Source organism: Mustela nivalis, assembly GCF_964662115.1.
Source record: "Mustela nivalis genome assembly, chromosome: 16".
Classification (NCBI taxonomy): Eukaryota; Metazoa; Chordata; class Mammalia; order Carnivora; family Mustelidae; genus Mustela; species Mustela nivalis.
The window spans coordinates 7,329,317-7,349,383 of NC_139035.1; the positions used below are offsets into that span (position 1 = coordinate 7,329,317).

Here is a 20,067-nt window from a genome sequence, read left to right on the forward strand (position 1 = left end):
AGCCCAGTGTGTCAGATGTCAGGGTGTAGGAGTTACAGGCCTGGGGACAATGTGACAGGGGCACTGATAACCCAGCCTAGGGCACACAGGGAGAGTTTGCCAAAGGAAGGAAGGCAAGAAAAAGTGGTCCAGGTCTGAGTGCGAAGTAGGAGGTTCTTGTAAACCTGGATGTAATTTGGACCCAGTCTGGAAAGCTCCGTGGATCTGAGGGATCTTACATAGCAAAGAATGTAACTGAAGTTCTGTTTTTCTGTTCTAAAAGAAACCTCTAGGGCACCTGGGTGGCTCAGCTGGTTAAGCATCAGACTTGGTTTTGCTCAGGTCGTGATCCCAGGGTCATGAGATCCAGCCCCGCTTTGGGCTCTGCACTGGGTGTGGAGCCTGTTTGAAGATGCTCTTCTTCTGCCCCTCCTCCCCCAACTCACGCATGCTCTAAAATAAATCATTAAAAATCAATAAAATCCTGATGACAAATTGGAGAAGGACTAGTATAGGGCAGGGCTGGAGGCTGAATGGGGAATCAGGTTGGCGCACGGTCCAGTGGGAGGTAATGTGGACTGGGACAGAGCGTGTCCAAGATAATCAGAAAAATGGGAAGATCTCAGGCATTTATGGGAGAGCACAGTGATGAGCTCCATGGCTAGGCTTGGGCTCGGGGGGAGACAGTAGAACCAGGGAATGTGGCCAGAGGCCCCAGAAGCTCTCTCAACATGGCTGTGGAACACGGAATTCCTTATCCAAAGCGAGAAAGTGGTGGCCTGCACAGGAGTTCATAAGCATCCTGAAGTCGGGGATAAATCACAGCTTTGGGAAGTCAGGCAGTGCCACATGTCCAGCATCTTAGAGAATGCCCGCCTTGTGGGCAATGAGCAACAAGGCTCACCAGCCGCCACTAGCGAGAGGATCTGCTAGGCAGGCCTGCAAGCCGAGGCCACTCATTAATCCAGGTTCCATCCCACTCAGGAGCTTCATTATTCTGAACAGTTACTCATCAAGGATTTGCCTAATGACAGTGAGCACAGTTATGCGTCCTGTGGGCAGGAACACAGCCACCCCTATCCAGGGCAGAGAGATGCAGACAGCAGAGTGAATAAGCTCATGTTGCCAATAACAGGTCAGGAAACAGCAAGGACTTCACATTGGGAGCAGCAGGTTTATAACGGGGACCTGGGCAGCTGGAGATCTACAGTAACTAGAATGAAGCTTTTGGGGTGGGTGGGGGGGGTGGAGCGCTCCAGCATCACCTCTAGCTGCAAAGGGGAGGTGGGTGAGGTCACTGTGGCGGCACGGTCAGCCATGTCTGGAAGCAGGTGGCTGGCACAGCTGGTCAGCACCCTCGGCTTCAGAAAAGGCGGAGGGGACAGGCAAGGGCATAAGCCTGACACTCCAGCTCTTTCCCAATCACTTGTTCTGAGTGGGGAGAGGGCCCCACACTGCACGAAGGCAGACTTCCTTTAGGTCCTCACTCCTGACGACTCCCACTGCCCCTGCCCGTAACCACTAGGGCGCCCTACATGCTCCCTGAAAATCCCACAGTCTTAAGGAAGCAGCTTCACCTCCGTAGCCCTCTGCCCCCACTTACGAGAACGGATCCCAAGTTAACGAGCAAAAAAAAAATGTTTTGCACAAAGGTATTTCCTGCAGTGGAAGTTCTTCAGGAAAAGAAGGATCAAAAAATAGATAGCAAGTCCAAGAGGAAAGAGCTACGTCAATTTAATTCACTACCCTGCATATCATGCAGCCAATTTAAAATAAGGTTTAAAATGTTAAAATAATATAAAGGTGCTTATGGTGTAATGTTAAATTTAAAATCAAGATACAAATTTCTTTGTATAATAGGAATATAGGTATGTAATTACACATAAAATATCAAACTTAAAAAAAAGTTTTGTTGATGGTCCCATGGTGGATTGTGTTTTTCTCATCATTTCCCTAGTTTTAAATTTTCTATAGTGCAATGCTATTACTATTATAATGAGGGAGAAAAATCCAACTCATGCTTTTTCAAAAAAAGTTGCAAAAACATAAATTGGCCAATGGGACCCTGGAAGCTCAGCAAGGTCTAGAGAGACATTTAGGCGAGAATTTAGGTGAGCAAATCTAAGATAAGACCACTTAAAAAGAAAAATCATTATTTAATCCAAATAATTGGGAAGAGTATCTTGGGGTTCATGATTTATTCATGCCTATATGATTGGATTTAAAAAGAATCAAAGAGGTTAAACTCTTGCTAATCATAGCGCTTATGAGTTTATATGAGAATGATGATTTCCCTTGGAAATACATTGGAAAGCAAGCAAGAGCATAATTAGGATCGCTCAACAGATGGGGGCACAGAAGCACAGGGAAGCAGCAGGAATTTACCAGGAAAGAGCAACACTGAGGGAGAACCAGAAGCCACAGGAGCCGGAGAGCTCACTGAGCCACCAAGAGCCAACCGAGGACAGCCTTCCCAGCCTGCTCACTGCTGGCTCCAACTGCTGTTCTATCTCTCTGCGCTCTCGTCACCCATTTCTCCATCTCCTTCACTCAACTTTTGAGTTCCACAGTGGGTACGGACCTTTGCTCATTTGACTTTGCATCCTCAGCAAACACAGTACCTTGCTAAATATTTGTGCAACAAAGGACCATGCAAAAATCATTCCATGGCCACATTTCCAATGCAAGAATGCTAATTTGTAAGCTTCTGCTGAGTGTTGATTTTGTGGAACAGGGAAGAGACGCTATTTTGCAAAAAAAAGACACCCTTTCCATCAGGTTGTGCTATTTTCATGCTGACACCGCATACCAGGAGCTTGACTGAAATCATATTTAGCCTAAAGATGTGAGGGCTGGAGAGGAATTTACGGTTTCAAAGCTCAAAGCAATCACTGGGCTCCCTTCTCTTCCAAGCCACATGCTAGACAATAAAGCTACAGTAATAATACATGACACATGTTCCAGAGACCAGGAAGGTGAGGAATATTACAGTAGAAGCTGCCACCATTTTATATCATTGTGGAGAGAACAAGTGGGACAAACAGGGTTAAACTGAAACAGAGAAAACTGGGTCCACAGACCAGATGGGAAGGAACCAGTGTGGGCCTGCTGTGAAATCTACAAGAACCAGACACTTTATTGGGCTGGGGTGGTTTTAAAACAGGGATACTCAATCCTGGCTTCCAAGTCCTCTTTTTAAAAAGTATCAAAGCCTGAGCCCCTCTCCAGATCCTCTAACCTAAGTGTCTGGGGGTGGCCCGAGCATCAGTATGTTCTAGAAGCACTCCTGGTAATGCTGACAGGGAGTCATGGTTGAAAACTGCCCTCCTGGGACCGGAGGGTAAGATCTCCCTGAAAATATGCACATTTCTCTTTCTTCCTCCTTCACCTACATCCTGAACCTCCTTTAACAGAAGTTGAGAGCTTGATGGACAGCATAAAGTTATTCCTGCTCTCAGATGACACAGAAAGCAAGGTAAATTTGAAGTAAATTTGAAACTAACTGCCCTTCACCAGAAAAACAAAAATAAAAATGAAAACAGCAACTCTCTTTTATGAGCTCCATTATCTGTTCTTTTATAAACATGATCTAAATCAGATTTATAGAGCCATCAAAGGAGACTGGCATTATTATACCCATTTTATAGATGAGTTAATTGAGGATTGGATAAGTTATGACCTTTGCCCAGTGTGGCCACAGGTACTAAACTACAGGGCACATCAGACGCCTTTGGTGCCAAACCCTGCAGTCCTCCCAGGGGAGTCTCCTGAGGAATGCTGCTTGGGTGCCTTTTCTACAGAACCAAACCCTGAGAACTGAAAATAAACAAAATAATGAATTCTAAACTGAGCCAACTAACAGAACATTAGCATGCATTCTAATTTTGTATTCATTAATTTACACATGTCTTATTTTTCCCTATATCCCTGCTTAAAAAAAAAAAAAAAGACAGCAAGAAGTTGGCCATCATATAGTAGAAATGCAAGCAAGCCCCCAGTTCCACAACAGAACAAAGGATGAAATGTGTGTTTTCCAGGTAGTAACAGAAGATTCTGTTTTCTCTGGCTGCCTCATGCCAACCTATTAATTACAATACACCAATTTCTTAATTGCCAACAGTCTCAAAGAATTTTAATCACTTAAAGAATCCAGCCTCCACCAACCATGCTCATCTCCTTTAAGACAAAATGAAAAGCAGGAACTGCTGTGATTTTCCCCTAGACTACAAAAAAATTCAGAAAAAAAAATTCCAATTAAACATTATGATGAGGCTGCAAAAGTACTGGGTCCTTTTCTGACTTTTACATGGGAGTGACCCTGACAAAAACAGAATTCTCCTGGTTCCAGAAATACCCCTGTGTTGCTGACGGTGGACGCTGACTGTCTGCCTGAGGAATGAATGAATGAAGCCTCCTTCACTACTTGGGAAGGGAATGGACCCACTTTGGGACAGGAGGAGTGAGAAAGACAGGAAGAATGGAAGAGATGTAGAGAGCACAGAGCCCTAGCTGACCCCTTCAGACGACAGGTTTCCTGGGACAGCTTGAATCATACAGTGATTCTAATAGAAAATGTTAATAATACCATTTAGGAACCAGCTATGAACATGGCTATGAAACCAATGGGACAAGGAAGAGGTTTCTAAGTTAGGCACAACAAAAGTCCTTGGCTGTTGGTTAGCACACATCTTTAATCCATTAGGAGGAATACCGCTAGCAAGGAAAGAGAAGGCTACAGGAGGGACCAACCAAGTCACACTCGGCTGCAATACCCTGGTCCAGACAGCAGAATGCGTCCCATCAACATCAAGGTGAGATCTCACAGTGTTGCCTGGGTGTAGGGATCTTCCATTTAAAACCAAAACAAGGAGCAGAAAACCAACCAATTGATCAATCAGCAAAAATCAGAAGTGGCCACGGGTTTGAGAAGACCACATGGCTTCTTCTGGGTTCAAAATTCGAGATATCATACACAGGTGTGCATGAGCAGATGGACAGAAGCAAGACTGTGTTTGTTTGTGATTTTGTATTTAACAAGTGAAATTTATTTAATAAATGTACTTAACGTACTTAATAAATGAAATCTACAGTTGTATATTTAAAGATAATTTGCATAATCCTTCTTGTCTACCCAGAGCTTCACATTTTTAGAAATGGTTTCTCTTTCAATTTGATGGACCCATCCCGGTTTCCAGCAGAGCATAAAGCATAGAAGACGAATTCATTATCTGTTAGTAAAATCAAACTGATTTGAGCTGGAGCTACAGTGTGCACGTGAGTAACATTCGTGAGCTTAACAAACACGTAGTAAAATGGCCACTGTTCTATGCTCTTACATACATTAACTAGTGCAATCTACACAGCAGCCAAGGCAGGCTCTGGGCCCCTGGTCTTGCTGATGAGGAAACTGAGGCCTAAAGTTCAGCATCTTACTCAAGGTCACACAGTGGATAAGTAGATAAAAAGGAACCTGAGCCACTCCCTCCTCACTCACCTCTTCCTTCTGCCTACTACCTACGGTGTAGAGATAGGATCCTGGCTTGAACTCTCCCAAATGACCCATGGCTCCCCCAACTTTCATTTGTGGTACCACTAAATTGAGCAAATACCACCCCATTTTTTTAAAATCAGGATTTTTCAAAATTAATTGTAATGTACCATGAATTGGCAATCGTGACTCATGGTAGACAAGTAACTAACTGATTCCATATAAAAGCATCTCAAAGATTCAGTCGCTGCAGCCCATTAATTATTTCATTTGGTTTCGGACAACAAACTTGCAGAGAACAGGGATTTTTTTTTCCCCAATGAAGCAGGTAGTTCTGAAATCATCACATTCCTGGCTTTTCCCAGTCTTGATTTCATAAATCCCCACTACCTTAGCCCATAAATTAGCAATCACACTGTCCTAGAAATTTCAGTATTTTGGGGTCGAAATTCATCATCCGGACAGAAAGAAACAAAATCCCTTACCCGACCACGTACTTTGATCACATTTTAAAATATGGTTACCATGGAAACACAGATCACTAGCCCTTGACCTGGCTTTCACACACAGGAAAGTCACAGAAGGGAACAGATACAATAGTAGCGCAAGGTGGAAAAGAGGAGAGTTTTTCAGGGTAGGAATTGAAACAGCAACCTCTTAGAACTACAGATTAAAACGGCATTTTTAACGCATGTGTTTACACACACACACACAAGTCCAACATTCACCATCCTGTAGATCATGACCACCACACCCTCTGCTGAAACTGCTTCTCACCCAGAGAAGACACAGGTGTCCTGTGCCATGCTGATCTGTGTCTCTTTTCTGCTGAGCTGGGGCCTGGCTGCCACCCGGTGCCCATTTCTCAGGGTATTTTGCTTACAGTATTCTTTTGTATTATTACGTATTATAATGAGTAGATGGGCTGAATCTCAGTTACGGCTCCTGTTCATTCATGTGTCACGTATGGCTTCCATGTAGGACATTTCAGGCTCAGTTGGTTTAGAAGTAAATACCACGTTTGACTCTTTAACTCCTCAAAAGAAAAGCCTTTTATAAAAACATATTCAGGGAAAACAAGCTGTGAACCTGGGTCAATTTGCATTATATTGGAACATCTTTAAAAAAAAAAAAACTTCAGATTTTCTCCCTTGGGTATTAGGGTTTGAAAGGTTTTTTAGCATCTTTTTAAGAGTGCAACAAGCCAATCAATGACTACATCACAGTATTTATAAGGTCTCGATAAAAACAAAAAAAAGTCCAAAGATTAGCCACCCAAACTCTGAAAGGAATTTTTTTGGGGGCGGGGGCAATGTAATGGTTTTGAGGACACTGCATTTTCTACTCTCAAGATAGTGCTTATAAAGTATAATGTTATTTCCTTTCCCCACACACATAATCCATGTTCACATACCAAGAATGTCCCATTTTTTACTACAGCAGCTCAACTTTAAAACTGCCATGGGAATTTATTACAAATTTGGGTCCTTTGTTGTTTTGTGCAGAACAATGTTAAATATTAAATCCAGAGTCTTGAATCTCCTATTGCATTTGAAAGGTAAGATCAGGTAAAACTTAAATCAAACGGGCACTCAGCTGGTACCTTCTTTTTTTTAGGAATGGTAAAACTTAGTGGCCTAAAGGAAACAGAATCTGGGGTCCTTACTGCACCTGGAGAAACAAGTTGGTGGTTAAGGACCTACTTTCAGGACTTTGGTCCTGGCCTCATTCTGGACCTCTGCAAGATTATCCTCCACTGGCAGGAGGGAGGGGAGAAGAGAAGGGAACCAGCTTCTTTCAAAATAATCTTAAGAACCCAAGACATGTGGTACTTAGACAAGTTCTCCTGGGTCCCTTTGCAAATACTGCTCTAGAGGTCAAGGGGGGCATGAAGGAAGATGGGATAGGGAGCTACTCAGGCTCCAAGAACCATTTCTATTCTACAGGTTTGCCTGCTCTCTCTTTACTTTCATGTATTCATTTTGCTTTTAAGATTTTCCTGTTCACAAAATCTATAAAGAGCTTAGCAAACTCAACATCCAAAGAACAAATAATCCAATCAAGAAATGGGCAGAGGACATGAACAGACATTTCTGCAAACAAGACATCCAGATGGCCAAAAGACACATGAAAAAGTGCTCCACATCACTCGGCATCAGGGAAATACAAATCAAAACCACAATGAGATATCACCTCATACCAGTCAGAATGGCTAAAATTAACCAGTCAGGAAATGACAGATGCTGGCGAGGATGTAGAGAAAGGGGAACCCTCCTACACTGCTGGTGGGAATGAATGCAAGCTGGTGCAACCACTCTGGAAAACAGCATGGTGGTTCCTCAAAAAGTTGAAAATAGAGCTACCCTATGACCCAGCAATCACACTACTGGGTATTTAACCTAAAGGTACAAACTTAGTGATCTAAAACGGCACATGCACCCAAACATTTATAGCAGCAAAGTCCACAATAGCCAAACTATGGAAAGAACCTAGATGTCCATCAACACGTGAATGGATAAAGAAGATGTGGTATATATATATACAATGGAATACTACGCAGCCATCAAAAGAAATGAAATCTTGCCATTTTCGATGACGTGGATGAAACTAGAGGGTATTATGCTTAGTGAAATAAGTCAATTGGAGAAAGACAACTATCATATGATCTCCCTGATATGAGGAAGGGGAGATGCAACGTCCGGGGTTTGGGGGTAGGAAAAGAATCAATGAAACAAGATGGGATTGGGAGGGAGACAAACCATAAGTGACTCTTAATCTCACAAAACAAACTGAGGGTTGCTGGGGGGGAAAGGTAGGGAGAGGGTGGTGGGGTTATGGACATTGGGGAAGATACTTTTACCCCTGGGGCTAATAATACACTCTATGTTTATAAAAAAAAAAAAAAAAAGATAAAAAAATAAAAATTCTAAAATACAAAAAAAAATGAAGAAGAAGAAGAAAAAGATTTTCCCGTTCATCCTAGTGGAACGGATTCAGCTCTGCTCGGATCTCAGCCCCATGAGGGAAGGGATCTCGATCTAGTCCCCTGCTGTATCCCATACACTCTCAACAGGGCCCGCACAGAGCGACCTCAGCAACACCTGATGGCTTGCTTTCATCGTTTGGCCCGTGAGAGGGTCAAATGTGATCCTGCAAAATACTATGAAGGCACGAATAGAATTCTTGCAAATACGTTATTAACCTAAGAACCGCCCTTTCATTTACACTTTTTGTCTCAAAGGTGACGCCGGGCTGACTCGCCGGAGCGCAAACCTGTGTGTAGACTCTTGATTTCCCCGTGGGGCTTGTAAGTTCTAGAAGCCTGGCGCCCACATAAAATGCTAACACTTCTGTGGGACGGAGGCAGGCAGGGCAGACATTCTAACTTGTATCCTCTCGGTTTCTGTTCTTTCCCCCTCGCTTTTTTAAACAACGGAAGCAGGGCGGGTGCACAATATTCGCTTCAGCGGTGCAACGTGGGGCTCCAACAATGCACACGTCGACAGTACATCCCGCACGTCCAGAGCCACCCTTCAGCACACACCGCCAGTGCTCCGATGTTACGGACTACAGTCCCGCTGCTCTACCTGATACCCCCGCGACTTCCTGACTTCATAACCGCGAGTCTCCATCTTTAATCCCCTCCCCCTCCTCTGCCCATCCCCCACCTCAAAGCCCCACCTCAGACCTGGTGCTCGAAGGGCAGAGACAGCATCATCCCTCGACCAACAAAAGACCAGACTAGAGGACGAGGAGAACCTCCACCATGGCACTGAGCACGGACAAGCCGCAAAGATGGAAGAACTGCTCCCCAGATCGCTCTCACAGCGGGTTTAAATCCACCTAAAGTGGGAGCAGGTGAAGCCCCTCACTCCTTCCCGTCTGCGCATGCGGGGGCCCACCTCGTCTGCGCATGCGGGGGCCCACCTCGTCTGCGCATGCGGAGCCTTCCTCGTGCAGACTCAGGCAGTTAGACCCCGCACCTGCAGACACCGACTGCTTTGAATCTGCAAGACGCCTGGTGCTGCGAGAGGTCCCAGAAGTCCGAGGGGCAGCCAAGAGGCATCTCCTTGGAGGGAGCCCTAGGGCCCCAGCAGAAGACCTCAGTTCTAACCGGGCTCCTTCCTGCAGGGGTGGGTGTGAGCTCAATCACAGCCAGGTTATTGGCAGTAAATTGAAAAATTCCATTATTGCCAGGTCGCAGGTTGTTGGAATGACCCGAACGAAGCTTCCAGGTGCAGCCTTCTTTCCACAAGAGTAATGCCCACCTGAAGCCACACGACCTACAGATATTCTCTTCTTGACCCATCTCCAGCCAGGCTCCCTCTGAGCCCTCCCTCCTCTTCCCCTGGGCTCAGCCTTGCTTTGTAAAAACTGTGGGCTCTCAGCACAAATTATCTACCCCGCCCAGAGGTCCCTCCCCTCCCTCATTTAAAAGGCCTGAACAAGGGGCGCCTGGGTGGCTCAGTGGGTTAAGCCTCTGCCTTCGGCCCAGGTCATGATCCCGGGGTCCTGGGATCGAGCCCCACATCGGGCTCTCTCCTTGGTGGGGAGCCTGCTTCTCCCTCTCTCTCTGCCTGCTTCTCTGCCTACTTGTGACCTCTCTGTCAAATAAACAAATAAAATCTTTAAAAAATAAAAAATAAAAAAAAATAAAAGGCCTGAACAAAATGCTAACAGTTTTTAACAGCTCAAGGCCGCGCCCCAGGATGACCCCGCCTCCTTAAGGTGCCCACTTCAGAAAGCTCAAAAAGGCCCAAAAGAAGTTGCTGTTCATTCCCGCCCACCTGACCAGAGGGCCACTGTCTCCCAGTTTCGGCGGAGGCGACGAACCTAAGTTTGATAAGCGCCAGTTAGCACACCCCAGATGGGCTTCCTATGGACTAACCCTCCTCCCCACTTTTTATAAACGTCTATTTCCCTGGTCCAGTTTAAGCCCCTGCTGTCCCCCACCCCAGTCCCTCATTCTCCCTAAAAAAATGCTCCATCATCTCTGTACAAATCTGAGTTCTGAAGTTCAGTTCACTCGGGCCCTCTTCCCTTTTGCAAAAATACATCCTGTTTCAAATCTGTCCTTAGAATGTTAACCAGTGTCTGGCTCTGTTTTGTTTGACACAATCCATTCGAGTACTGGGCAAATATCTCCTGAGCACCTAATACGTGCCCAGCGTCACACCTGGCACTGTTATTCAAAGCAGACCCAGACCCTCATTCATGCTCCCTGAGTAGAACAGAATTCTGACCATGAACTAGGACCCAGCCTTTCTGTGGCCCATCTTCTACCCCATAGCATGAGTGCCGAGGAGGGCTGGCTGGCCTTATGGCCAAAGGGGGTAGTTCAGAACTTTTCAAACGTTTCTGAGCATAGGAATCAGCCTGGGATCTCGTTGAAATGAAGATCCTGAATCAGGTAGGGCTGAGTTGAATCCTGAGAATCTGCATTTCTCATAAGCTTCCAGGGAATAAAGATGCTTCTAGTCCCAGGGCCAAACTTTCAGTGGCAAGAGTTTGGCTCACCCTGAAGGATTAGGGTAAAAGCAAGGAGAGGCCAGAAGTCCTCAGGCAGCTTTTGAGAATGATGTCCATCTATACCCCTCATCCAGGGACTCTACTTATCTGTAAAGCCATGTGAGCGCCTCTGTTCCACTGGTTTGAACCACCAGGCCGCAGTCCCCAGAGCCACCTGCCTGGACTACCAGATACTTCGCTTACTGACTCAGCCCCAGAATCAACCTGAATCCTGCAAATGGATTTAATGGCTTCCCTGGACAATACTGTAGGTTCCCTGGGACCCCCAAGCTTCATCAACTCCCAGTCTAGACTGATTACAGAAATCCTGGAAGCGAACCGAGATTGAGGGCAGAGTCAGAGAGAAATAGTAGTCACTGGGAAAAATAAAGCCTGTTAGCAAAATCACTTTGTAGCTGGGGAGAAAAATCCATCATTCCGGGGGCACTGCATTTCAGAAAAGAGTTCTACTGGGTCACCAAGTCCAAGAGTAAATGCCAATCTCCCCCCTGTGTGTCTGGCACCCTCCCCCCCCCAGCTCTTCAGGGATGCCCATGAGGTTGACAGCCTGGGGTTCACACAGCATGGACACCTGTGCAGGTCTGGGTCCCAGCATAGAGCACGGCTCAGTGAGTCAAACTAAAGCTTGCAGTTCTTGCTAAATTCAGTGGAATGAGCTGGTCTTGTCCCTCACAAAGGAAAGACAACTTGAACTATCTCCCACTTACACCATCAAACCTGTGAAAGTAAACTGTTTTGAGTTTGCTGCCAACAATCTCCCTTTCCTGAACTGGCGTGCTTCTCCTAGACTCTCTTGCCCCTCCCCTGGACGTGGGCTGCTGACCTTGTGAACTGGCTCTGGCTAAAAGAATGCGGCCAAAGTCATATTCTAGGAGCCCAGGAATTCAGAGGTCCTGCTGTTTTCACTCTTATCCTCTGGGGATCCAGTAGCCCGCTAGAAAGCCAGGGTTAGCTTACTGAGTGATGAGTGTCCACTTGGGGTGAACGAGAGCTGTCCAGTCCCCAGAGAGTCAGCCCAGACTCAGCCATTATCCCAGCCAAACACAACCACATGAGTGGTCCCAGCCAATAGCTACTGGGGCACAAACTGTGTGTCCTGTTCACAGAATCATAGGAAATAATACTCGGTAAGTCTTGGAGTTGCCCGTCTTGCCACAGTGGATTAAGGAAATGTATCTAGTGTAGCAAAACCATAAGCCACATGACACAGTCTTTGGGATTGGGTGATTGTGGATGCTGGAATCTCATTCCCACTCAAGACTGGAGGAACAGGAAAGAAATGGATCTGGAGCCTCGAGGGAGTGACAGTGGGCGACTTGGCAACATTGCCACCTGCCCTAAAGCAGAAAACAGAGAGGGTGTCTAATGGGTTTGGGGACCTGGCTAAGAGGATCATTCAGGCAGGTTATCAAATTGTTAGTGGTCTATGGTAAGAAGCACTGTTCTGTATTCATGCAGAAGTATGAGAAAATGTAGAAAATCTAGAAGACTCTCTTGATTCAACAAAATACTCACCAAGGAAGAAAGAGCCTCAGGGTAAAGACGAAATGACGACAGTTGTGGCAGGAAGATTCTTTGTCAAGGTTTCAGAAAGACTGAAAGTGGCGGGCGGTTCACAGGCCCCCTTGGCCAGATGAAGAGCTCCTAGAAACTTTATAAGGGGCAGGTCCTAAAGCATCCTGAATCACAGTCCAAAGCAGAGAAGGCCCACTGCCAAGAGTTTGGGGTCAGAGTTTTTGCTACCAGAGTGGTTTATGACTGGATAAAAATTAAGTCTACAAAGGCTGAAGGGATTGTGCCATTTTGTTTTAAAAAAAAAAAAAAAAAAGAGGGCAGAGCTGCTTTAAAATGAACAGAGGTCCTCTGGGGCCTCAGTTTCTACCAGCAGGAAGCCAACTAAGACAGTCAGAAGCAAACACAGGCTATTCTTATGGAAAAGAACAACACAGAGGGGAGCAAAGAGCTTCACAGATTAGGAAAGCACACCCAGGGAGCAGAACTAGATCCTAGGCCAGCAGCATTCCCAGTTTTCTGAGCTTGGAAGCCTGGCGTGCTGGGCTGGGCTGGATTTCAAAACTGCTATGGGCTCAGGACTGGTCTGTGCTCTCCATCCCCACCCCCACCACTTAAACCAAAGTGTGTACTATGGTTATCTTATCCTGCCTCCCCGTCAGAGGTCAGGAGTGTGTGTGTTGGGAGGCATATGACTTGTCTTCTAGTTCACAAGTTTCTAAATTAAGAAAAGCCCCTACGAGGGGGCTCAACCCGATTCAGACTTGGTGCAGAGGAGGAGACCCTGAACTTTGAGCCTTTGCTGTAATGGGGGAGGGCGGTGAGGACTGCATTTAGTAAGTGGAAGAGATCTGGATTGTGATGGCCAGAGTGGACTATGGTATATAATTTCCAAAGAGGCCTGCCAACAACTCTCCTTACTCCTGTATAGATGCTACTCCTCCCACCTTGAATCATGACCTGTTTTGAGCAATAGAATGGGACAGAAGCAGCTGTGATCCCAGAGCCCACATCTTAAAAGGCCTCATACTTTCTGCTTTGGGCCTTTTACAATATAACCACCCCTTAAACCACTCCAAGTTCAGGCTTGCTTATGGAATGATAAGAGACATATGCAGAGAGAGGTACAGGTGGTCCCCAGACCCTCCAGCCTGCCCCAAACAGCACAATATGGACCCAAGATGAGTTCTTTCTGTTCAACACCATCCAGAATCATGATCCCACTACATTTTGAAATGATCTATGCAGCAGCAAACACCTGACCTACCTGCATAAACAGGGGAGGGAGAAAAGTGCAGAGCACGATTAATTTATTTTCTTCTTCAGTATGGCCTTTGTGAGTTTTGGTGTTTGGTTTTTTTTTTTTAAACCTATTTTCTGATTTCCTTTGATTTTAAAATAGTACAACTGAATGAAAGGTTTGAAAGCACCAATGAGGTAGTGATTATAGGCTTAGTGCCAACACATTTTATATACGGTGACAGAACTGATTTTCTCCATGACCCAGATAGGACACGTACGTGCAGACCAGCGCTGGGATACCTGGGTAGAAGAGCCTGGGTAGCTTCGCGTTCTTGTGATCATCCCAGCACAAATTACAAGAAACCAAACAAAAAACTGCTCAAGAGAACCAGGATCCCTTTCCTAGCTCCAGGACACTTCGTTCAGAAATCATTTAGATCATTTCAGCAGACTTCTCAAGGCTGTTCTTGGAATTAACACATTTCTCTCTCCTCGTCACTCAAACGGGACAGAGCCAAGAATATACAAGTATAATGGGAAATTCGAGTCCACTATTTAAAAAAAAAAAAAAAAAAAAAAAAAGTTGGCTCTGGGTCCTCCAGGCGAAATAGGACACCAATTAACCACATAAATGCCTCGGCAAGCAGGCATGGGGTTCACGCCACGAGCATGCGGGGGGAGCAAAGCAGAATTTGGGGGCGTGCTGTCAATGGATACTGCGGTGTGGACAGCATCCCCCCAAATGGTCCAAATCAACAGACAGCCTAGAGTATGCACAGACAAAACACGAGTTTGCCCTTGAAAACCTGGCGTTCTAGCAGGAGCTGAGCGGACACATGATCAACGAAGGCACATACACGTGAACGCGATGATGTACGGGTACCGTGGCGGGAGGGGGGGTGGACTGAAAAAGAGACCTTGAACTGGAGAAGCGAAGGCAAGAAACATGAAGGCGCGGGAGATGCACAAAAGTAGAATCATCACACACAGAGGATGCAGCTTACCTGACATGCTGATGGATGACTGTGGTTGAGATCCCAATGGGAAGACACTATGTCAACAGACTTTTGGGCCATGTTGAGTAAGTTCATCCAGCCTTGGAAAAGTGATAAGTGAAATGGTGCATTTTCTGAATAGTTAAGGCCTTCAGGAATATTTTCCACCAGGGCAATTCTTAGAAAAAATTTTGAAAAACAAACAAACAAAATCTAGTCAAATTTGAAGCCACAGATCTTTATACATGCATACAGAGACATCTGGAACATACTCTACTTTTTTCGAATAGACACATTCCTCATTATTTACATTTTTGGCCAGAGGCTTCTTATATGTCCCTTCTGCTAAACTTCCCAGCTGTGAGAATTTAGATGCTCTGGTTTTCTCCAGGTTTTGCTCGTATTTCAGAAAATCACTGCATATGTCCTAAAGTCCAGTTTCTGACTAGCTTTGAAAAAAATTCAGAGCTTCCTACACAAGCAACTTCCTCTAGTAATATATACCTTTTTTTTCCTAGAGCCATGCAGTTCTTACATACAAGAGCACTTCTGCGAGCTACTTTCGGCTATAAGTTACATTTCGCATACCTCATTTCTAGGACAATGTTGGGCGTATATAGACCTAATTTTGAAACTGAAATATTATGAGTTTTTTTACTACTGGAAAATAAAAATAATACATACTATTATTACTGCTTAGTATCTACTGATGCTTCCCAGCCCAAAAGCATAAAATGATACGAGGAAACATTCAAAACCTGCCTGTGAGAGAATTTTACCAAAGTGGGTGATAAGGAATGGATAAAATAATCACAATAATCAAAACTTAAATAAGATACAACAAAAGCATCCCAATAAATGTGTTTTGTCCTTTGATAGTCCCATGCATATTAACAATACATCCACTGTCCTGTTTCTGGTCAGTACGCAGGAGAAGAAGGTATGATTTTCACTCCTGAGTCAGCCACGGGACACATAATGTTTAAATAAAGGACTGAACTATTTCCCCCCATTTCAGAAATGGAAATTATGCTGCAACTCTTGATGGAAAACTGCACACCTGTAAATGCTCCCAGTATAGAGATCTGTTTCATTCGTGGCTATGCCTCCCCAGTGCTGGGAACATAATCAGGGCTCAAGAAATACCTAAAGAATGAATTTCATCTTCCAACAGGGAACTTGGTACTCCTCACTAAAACCGTTAGCTGTTTCTCCTAATGAGACTTGTCCCATTTAGCAATTTTAGAAACAAAAGCAGTAGTCTTAGTAAAAAAAAAAATTTTTTTTTTTTTAGTTCTTGTGCATTTGATGACTATCACAGCTAGAATGGGGTTGAGTGTGTGACTTGGAGCCTTCCACGATTTGGGGTTCCCAATCATCCCGCTGCCATCCACAATCAAATTTAACGTTTGTTGGGGTCTGATAAGCAGAGGCCAGGCAGCACGGAAATGACTGTGACAAATATCCCTAGTCCTCTGGAATTTACAATCTGGAGAGCGAGCCTATCTCATACATAATAATTCAAATGGGAGGCAGGCTCTATGCGGCAGTGAAACAGGAGTAGGAAGTTTAATTAGATAGATAATGCATCATCCAAAGTACGACTGTGCACGGGCAGGAAGGAGAGATTAATTCTGGTTGAGGCTTGGGGGCATGGGAAATTGGAGGAGGAGGGACTTGAAATGTGTCTGTGGATGAGCTGGAGGGGACAGGAGGTCTAGGTAGAGGAAGGAGCCTGCCGAACTGGATCCTTGGATATCTGTGAAGTGAGCCTAGGAGGGGTGAGGCGGGAGGGACAGGAGCTTGTCTTGGCAGAAAGGACAGACGACACCAGGAAGGCCCACACTGTGGCTTGAGCTTTTCTTTGGTGCATTTGGGAGCAGCCGAGTACACCAGGGTCTCCCCCGCAGGCCCACTGCCTGCTGCCGGAAGGAGAAAAGGGAGACCCGGAAGTGAAAAGCCGGTAGAGCGTAGACATGGCTGAGCCACCTCAGGAAGGTAAATGAGAAATCTGAAGTCAGTCAGTGGGAATAAGAAGAGGCGTGCAGTCAATGCAGTTTTAGGAACCGAATCTGAAAAGATTTAGTGTTTGATGTATTTGATGAGAAGGTGAGGGACGAACAGGCAGGAGCCAAGGGTGACTGAAATTTTCCTGTAAGGTCGACACATGGTCTCTTAAGGGGGCGACCATAACCATCTTCCACTGTCTCCTTACTGGATTCTCGCCCCTCCCAACGGTGGTCCATACGGTACTCGGGGTAATCATTTAACAATGTAAACCTTAGCTCTCTGCTGCTGGATGAACACCTCCTGCGGGCTTCCCCAGTGCCCTTAGGGTGATGCCCACCCCAGGCCCCTAAGATGGGTGGCAAGCGTTTACAACCAGTCCGGTCCTGCCTCACTGAACTCAAATGCCTCTTTCCACTTTACACCAAAGCCACACCAGACACGTCATTCAGATCTTCCCAGTCACCAATCCCACGCTGCTGTGTCTCAACTAACCAACAAGGTCCTGATTTCAATATTACTTCTTCTGAGAGACCCCCCCGCCCCAGCAACTAGGCTTGCTCTCCCTTATGACCAAGCCTTGCATGACCGGCTATTCCCCCTCCAACCTATTCCCTCTTGAAATTACTTGTTCAAGGCTGACTTTCCCTGATAGACGGTGGGGTACAGGAAGGCACTGGCTCAGTATTGTAGCCCTAGTGCCTAACCTACTGCTCAGGGCACAGGAAGTAACCAAAGAATCTCTGCTGAGTGTTCCTGAAATCGGAACAACTGGAAAGATGGGGTGGGGGGGAGCGGGTCCATTGAAAAGGACAAGGAACACGGGAAGGAGGTAGATCAAATAGACCAAGGATTGGGAGAGATCATCAGGGGGAACAAATGAAGAGAGAAAGCCCAAAGCCTAACATGGGGAGCATTTCTGTTGGTAGAGAGCGAAACGGACAAGGATTCAGAAGGGACCAATACAGAGGCAGGAAAGCAAGAGACATCCAGGAGGATTCAGTGTTTGAGAAGCCAAGAGAAGACGAGGTTCAAAAAGGTGGAGGGAGGGAATTTTTTTAAAAATCTACTTCACAACCTTTGACAGAGGTTGATGTTTGGTATTTCTAACCTCTATCCACATTTAAAGCCCAATTATCTGTTTTCACTGAAGCATGAGGGAAAGAACCCCCAGATAATGATCAGTTTCAGCCTCCTCTATAACCAGATGATATGTTTTTTAAAAAGGTTCATCCATTTATTTTAGAGAGAGAAAGAGCACGGGGAAGGGCAGAGGAAGAGGGAGAGAATCCTTAAACGGACTCCACGCTAAGCGCGGAGCCCACAGCGGGTTTCAGTCCCAGAACTCTGAGATCATGACCTCAGCAGCAGCCAAGATCCGGATGCTCAACCAACTGAGCCACCCAGGTGCCCCTAGAGACTATATTTAGAAATCAAACCAGAGAGAATCCCTCCAACAAATAAAATCAAAACAGAACAGCTGCTGATAAAGAGAAGCGACTAGTTTTGATTTCACTTCAGGGCGACAGGGAAGCTCAGGAAGACGAGAGAAGACCCAAGAAGCCCAGACAAAGGGAGCAGATGGGATGAGGATGTGGAGGAAGTGCCCACCTGTCGCTGGCTCTTCGCCATCCCTGCGGCACCTGGCAGGCAGACAAACAAGGATCTCCAGTCTCCTCTAGAAATCTTCAGACCAGGTGTTCTTACCCTTGGATCCATGGATAAGAGGTACAGGACTCTGTGAACCTAATCTTTAGTCTCCTTGCTCTCTAACTGAAATACAACATTCCCCCCAGTTACGATAGGCAAAACCCCACAGGAATACTAGAAGCACTTAGGAGTCCGTCCCCAGGGACAATCAGCCGACCACGGTATGGCTGCCATGAACATCTCCGAGTACTCAGCATTGCTTTGAAATTCTGGGGGTTGTCAGATCTTGTTGTTTCATGAAGAGGTAGTGCACGATATACCTTCCTCCCCCACAGATTTTTTAAAAATATTTTGATAACTTTATTTCAGCGTTATTGGTTGCCATCCTATGTGTTTAATTCATGCATTTAAAAACACTGTTCAGGGCACCAGGCTGGCTGAGTTGGTAGAGCGGGTGACTCTTGATCTCAGGGTTGTAGGTTCAAGTCCTATGTTGGGTGTGGAGATTACTTAGAAAGAAAACCTTTTAAAATTTCATTAATTAAAAAATAAAAACATTATTCAAGGCAGGGTTCATCAGAGCGCTATACCCTCATCAGGCTGCCCCTGAATGCAAAGTTCTGTGGCACGGAAGGGTTTTAGAGAGCATTTCCAGGCCTGACAGCGCATGTCAGGCTCACTGAACTCAAATGCCCTCAAATGTATAACATTTCTGCACATCAGAGACTCAGCTTAGGGATGCCTGGGTGGCTCAATCAATTAAGCAGCTGCCTTCAGTTCAGGTCATGATCTCAGAGTTCTGGGATCGAGTCCTACATCAGGCTCCCTGCTCAGCAGAGTCTGCTTCTCCCTCTCCCTCTGCTCCTCCCCACTGCTCATGTGCACACACACTCTCTCTCTCAAATAAATAAATAAAATCTATAAAAAAAAAAAAAAAGAAGACGACTCTGTTGCAAAGTTCCATTTATGTCTCCAACTAACAAACCCTTGAAATGAGCCATCACCAGCGACCGCTTTACGAACGGTTTTGCTCATAAAATTTCAATGAAGCAACTGACATTTGGATCACACAAGGACAGTGAAATTAATTAATATGTGTCAGGGACATTCATTTTAAAGTACCAATAAAATCATTAGTAAGCTAAGAACTCAAAACAGCTCAACAGGTCAGCACCAAATTAATGGCATTTTTCCCCTCTTTTTTATCTAACTCATGGAATTAATCCCTCCCTCTTTCTCATAAAAACCTCTTGCTTTCCCCACATGGTCACGATACTTTTCTGGATTCCTCCAGAATCTCTGCAATTCTGAGATTCCCCCAGTAAAAGCCTCTGTTCTTCTTCACCCTCCCATTTTCCTCGGCCAACGTGCATCATCTACTCTTTCTTCTAATAAGATTTTTCCCCCGTTGCTCAAGCCTTGGAAGTGGGTAGGATTACCAAGAGAGATTTCCAAGAGAAGAGAATTGGGACAAAGCCAGTTACGAGAAACATCTGATCACTGGCGCCTGGTAGAGAAAGTGTGCCAAGGGAGGAACACAGAAGAAAGGCCTGGAAAGACTTGGGGGGGGAGGAGGAAAACAGCCTAGAAGCCAAGGAAACCCAAATGTGTCATCATTATTTGTTTCTTACTATCAAAGTCAACTACAATTTCATACTAAAAATA

General features: G+C 45.4%; 1 protein-coding gene across 1 annotated transcript in view; it reads right to left on the bottom strand.

Annotated features, from left to right (window-relative positions):
- Positions 1-20,067, bottom strand: part of PLD5 (phospholipase D family member 5) — a 328,471-nt gene that overhangs the window by 102,453 nt on the left and 205,951 nt on the right. The window contains exon 3 of the mRNA XM_082702199.1: positions 14,755-14,923. Coding sequence (XP_082558325.1) covers positions 14,755-14,923 — 169 coding nt within the window. The remainder of the gene's footprint in view (positions 1-14,754; positions 14,924-20,067) is intronic.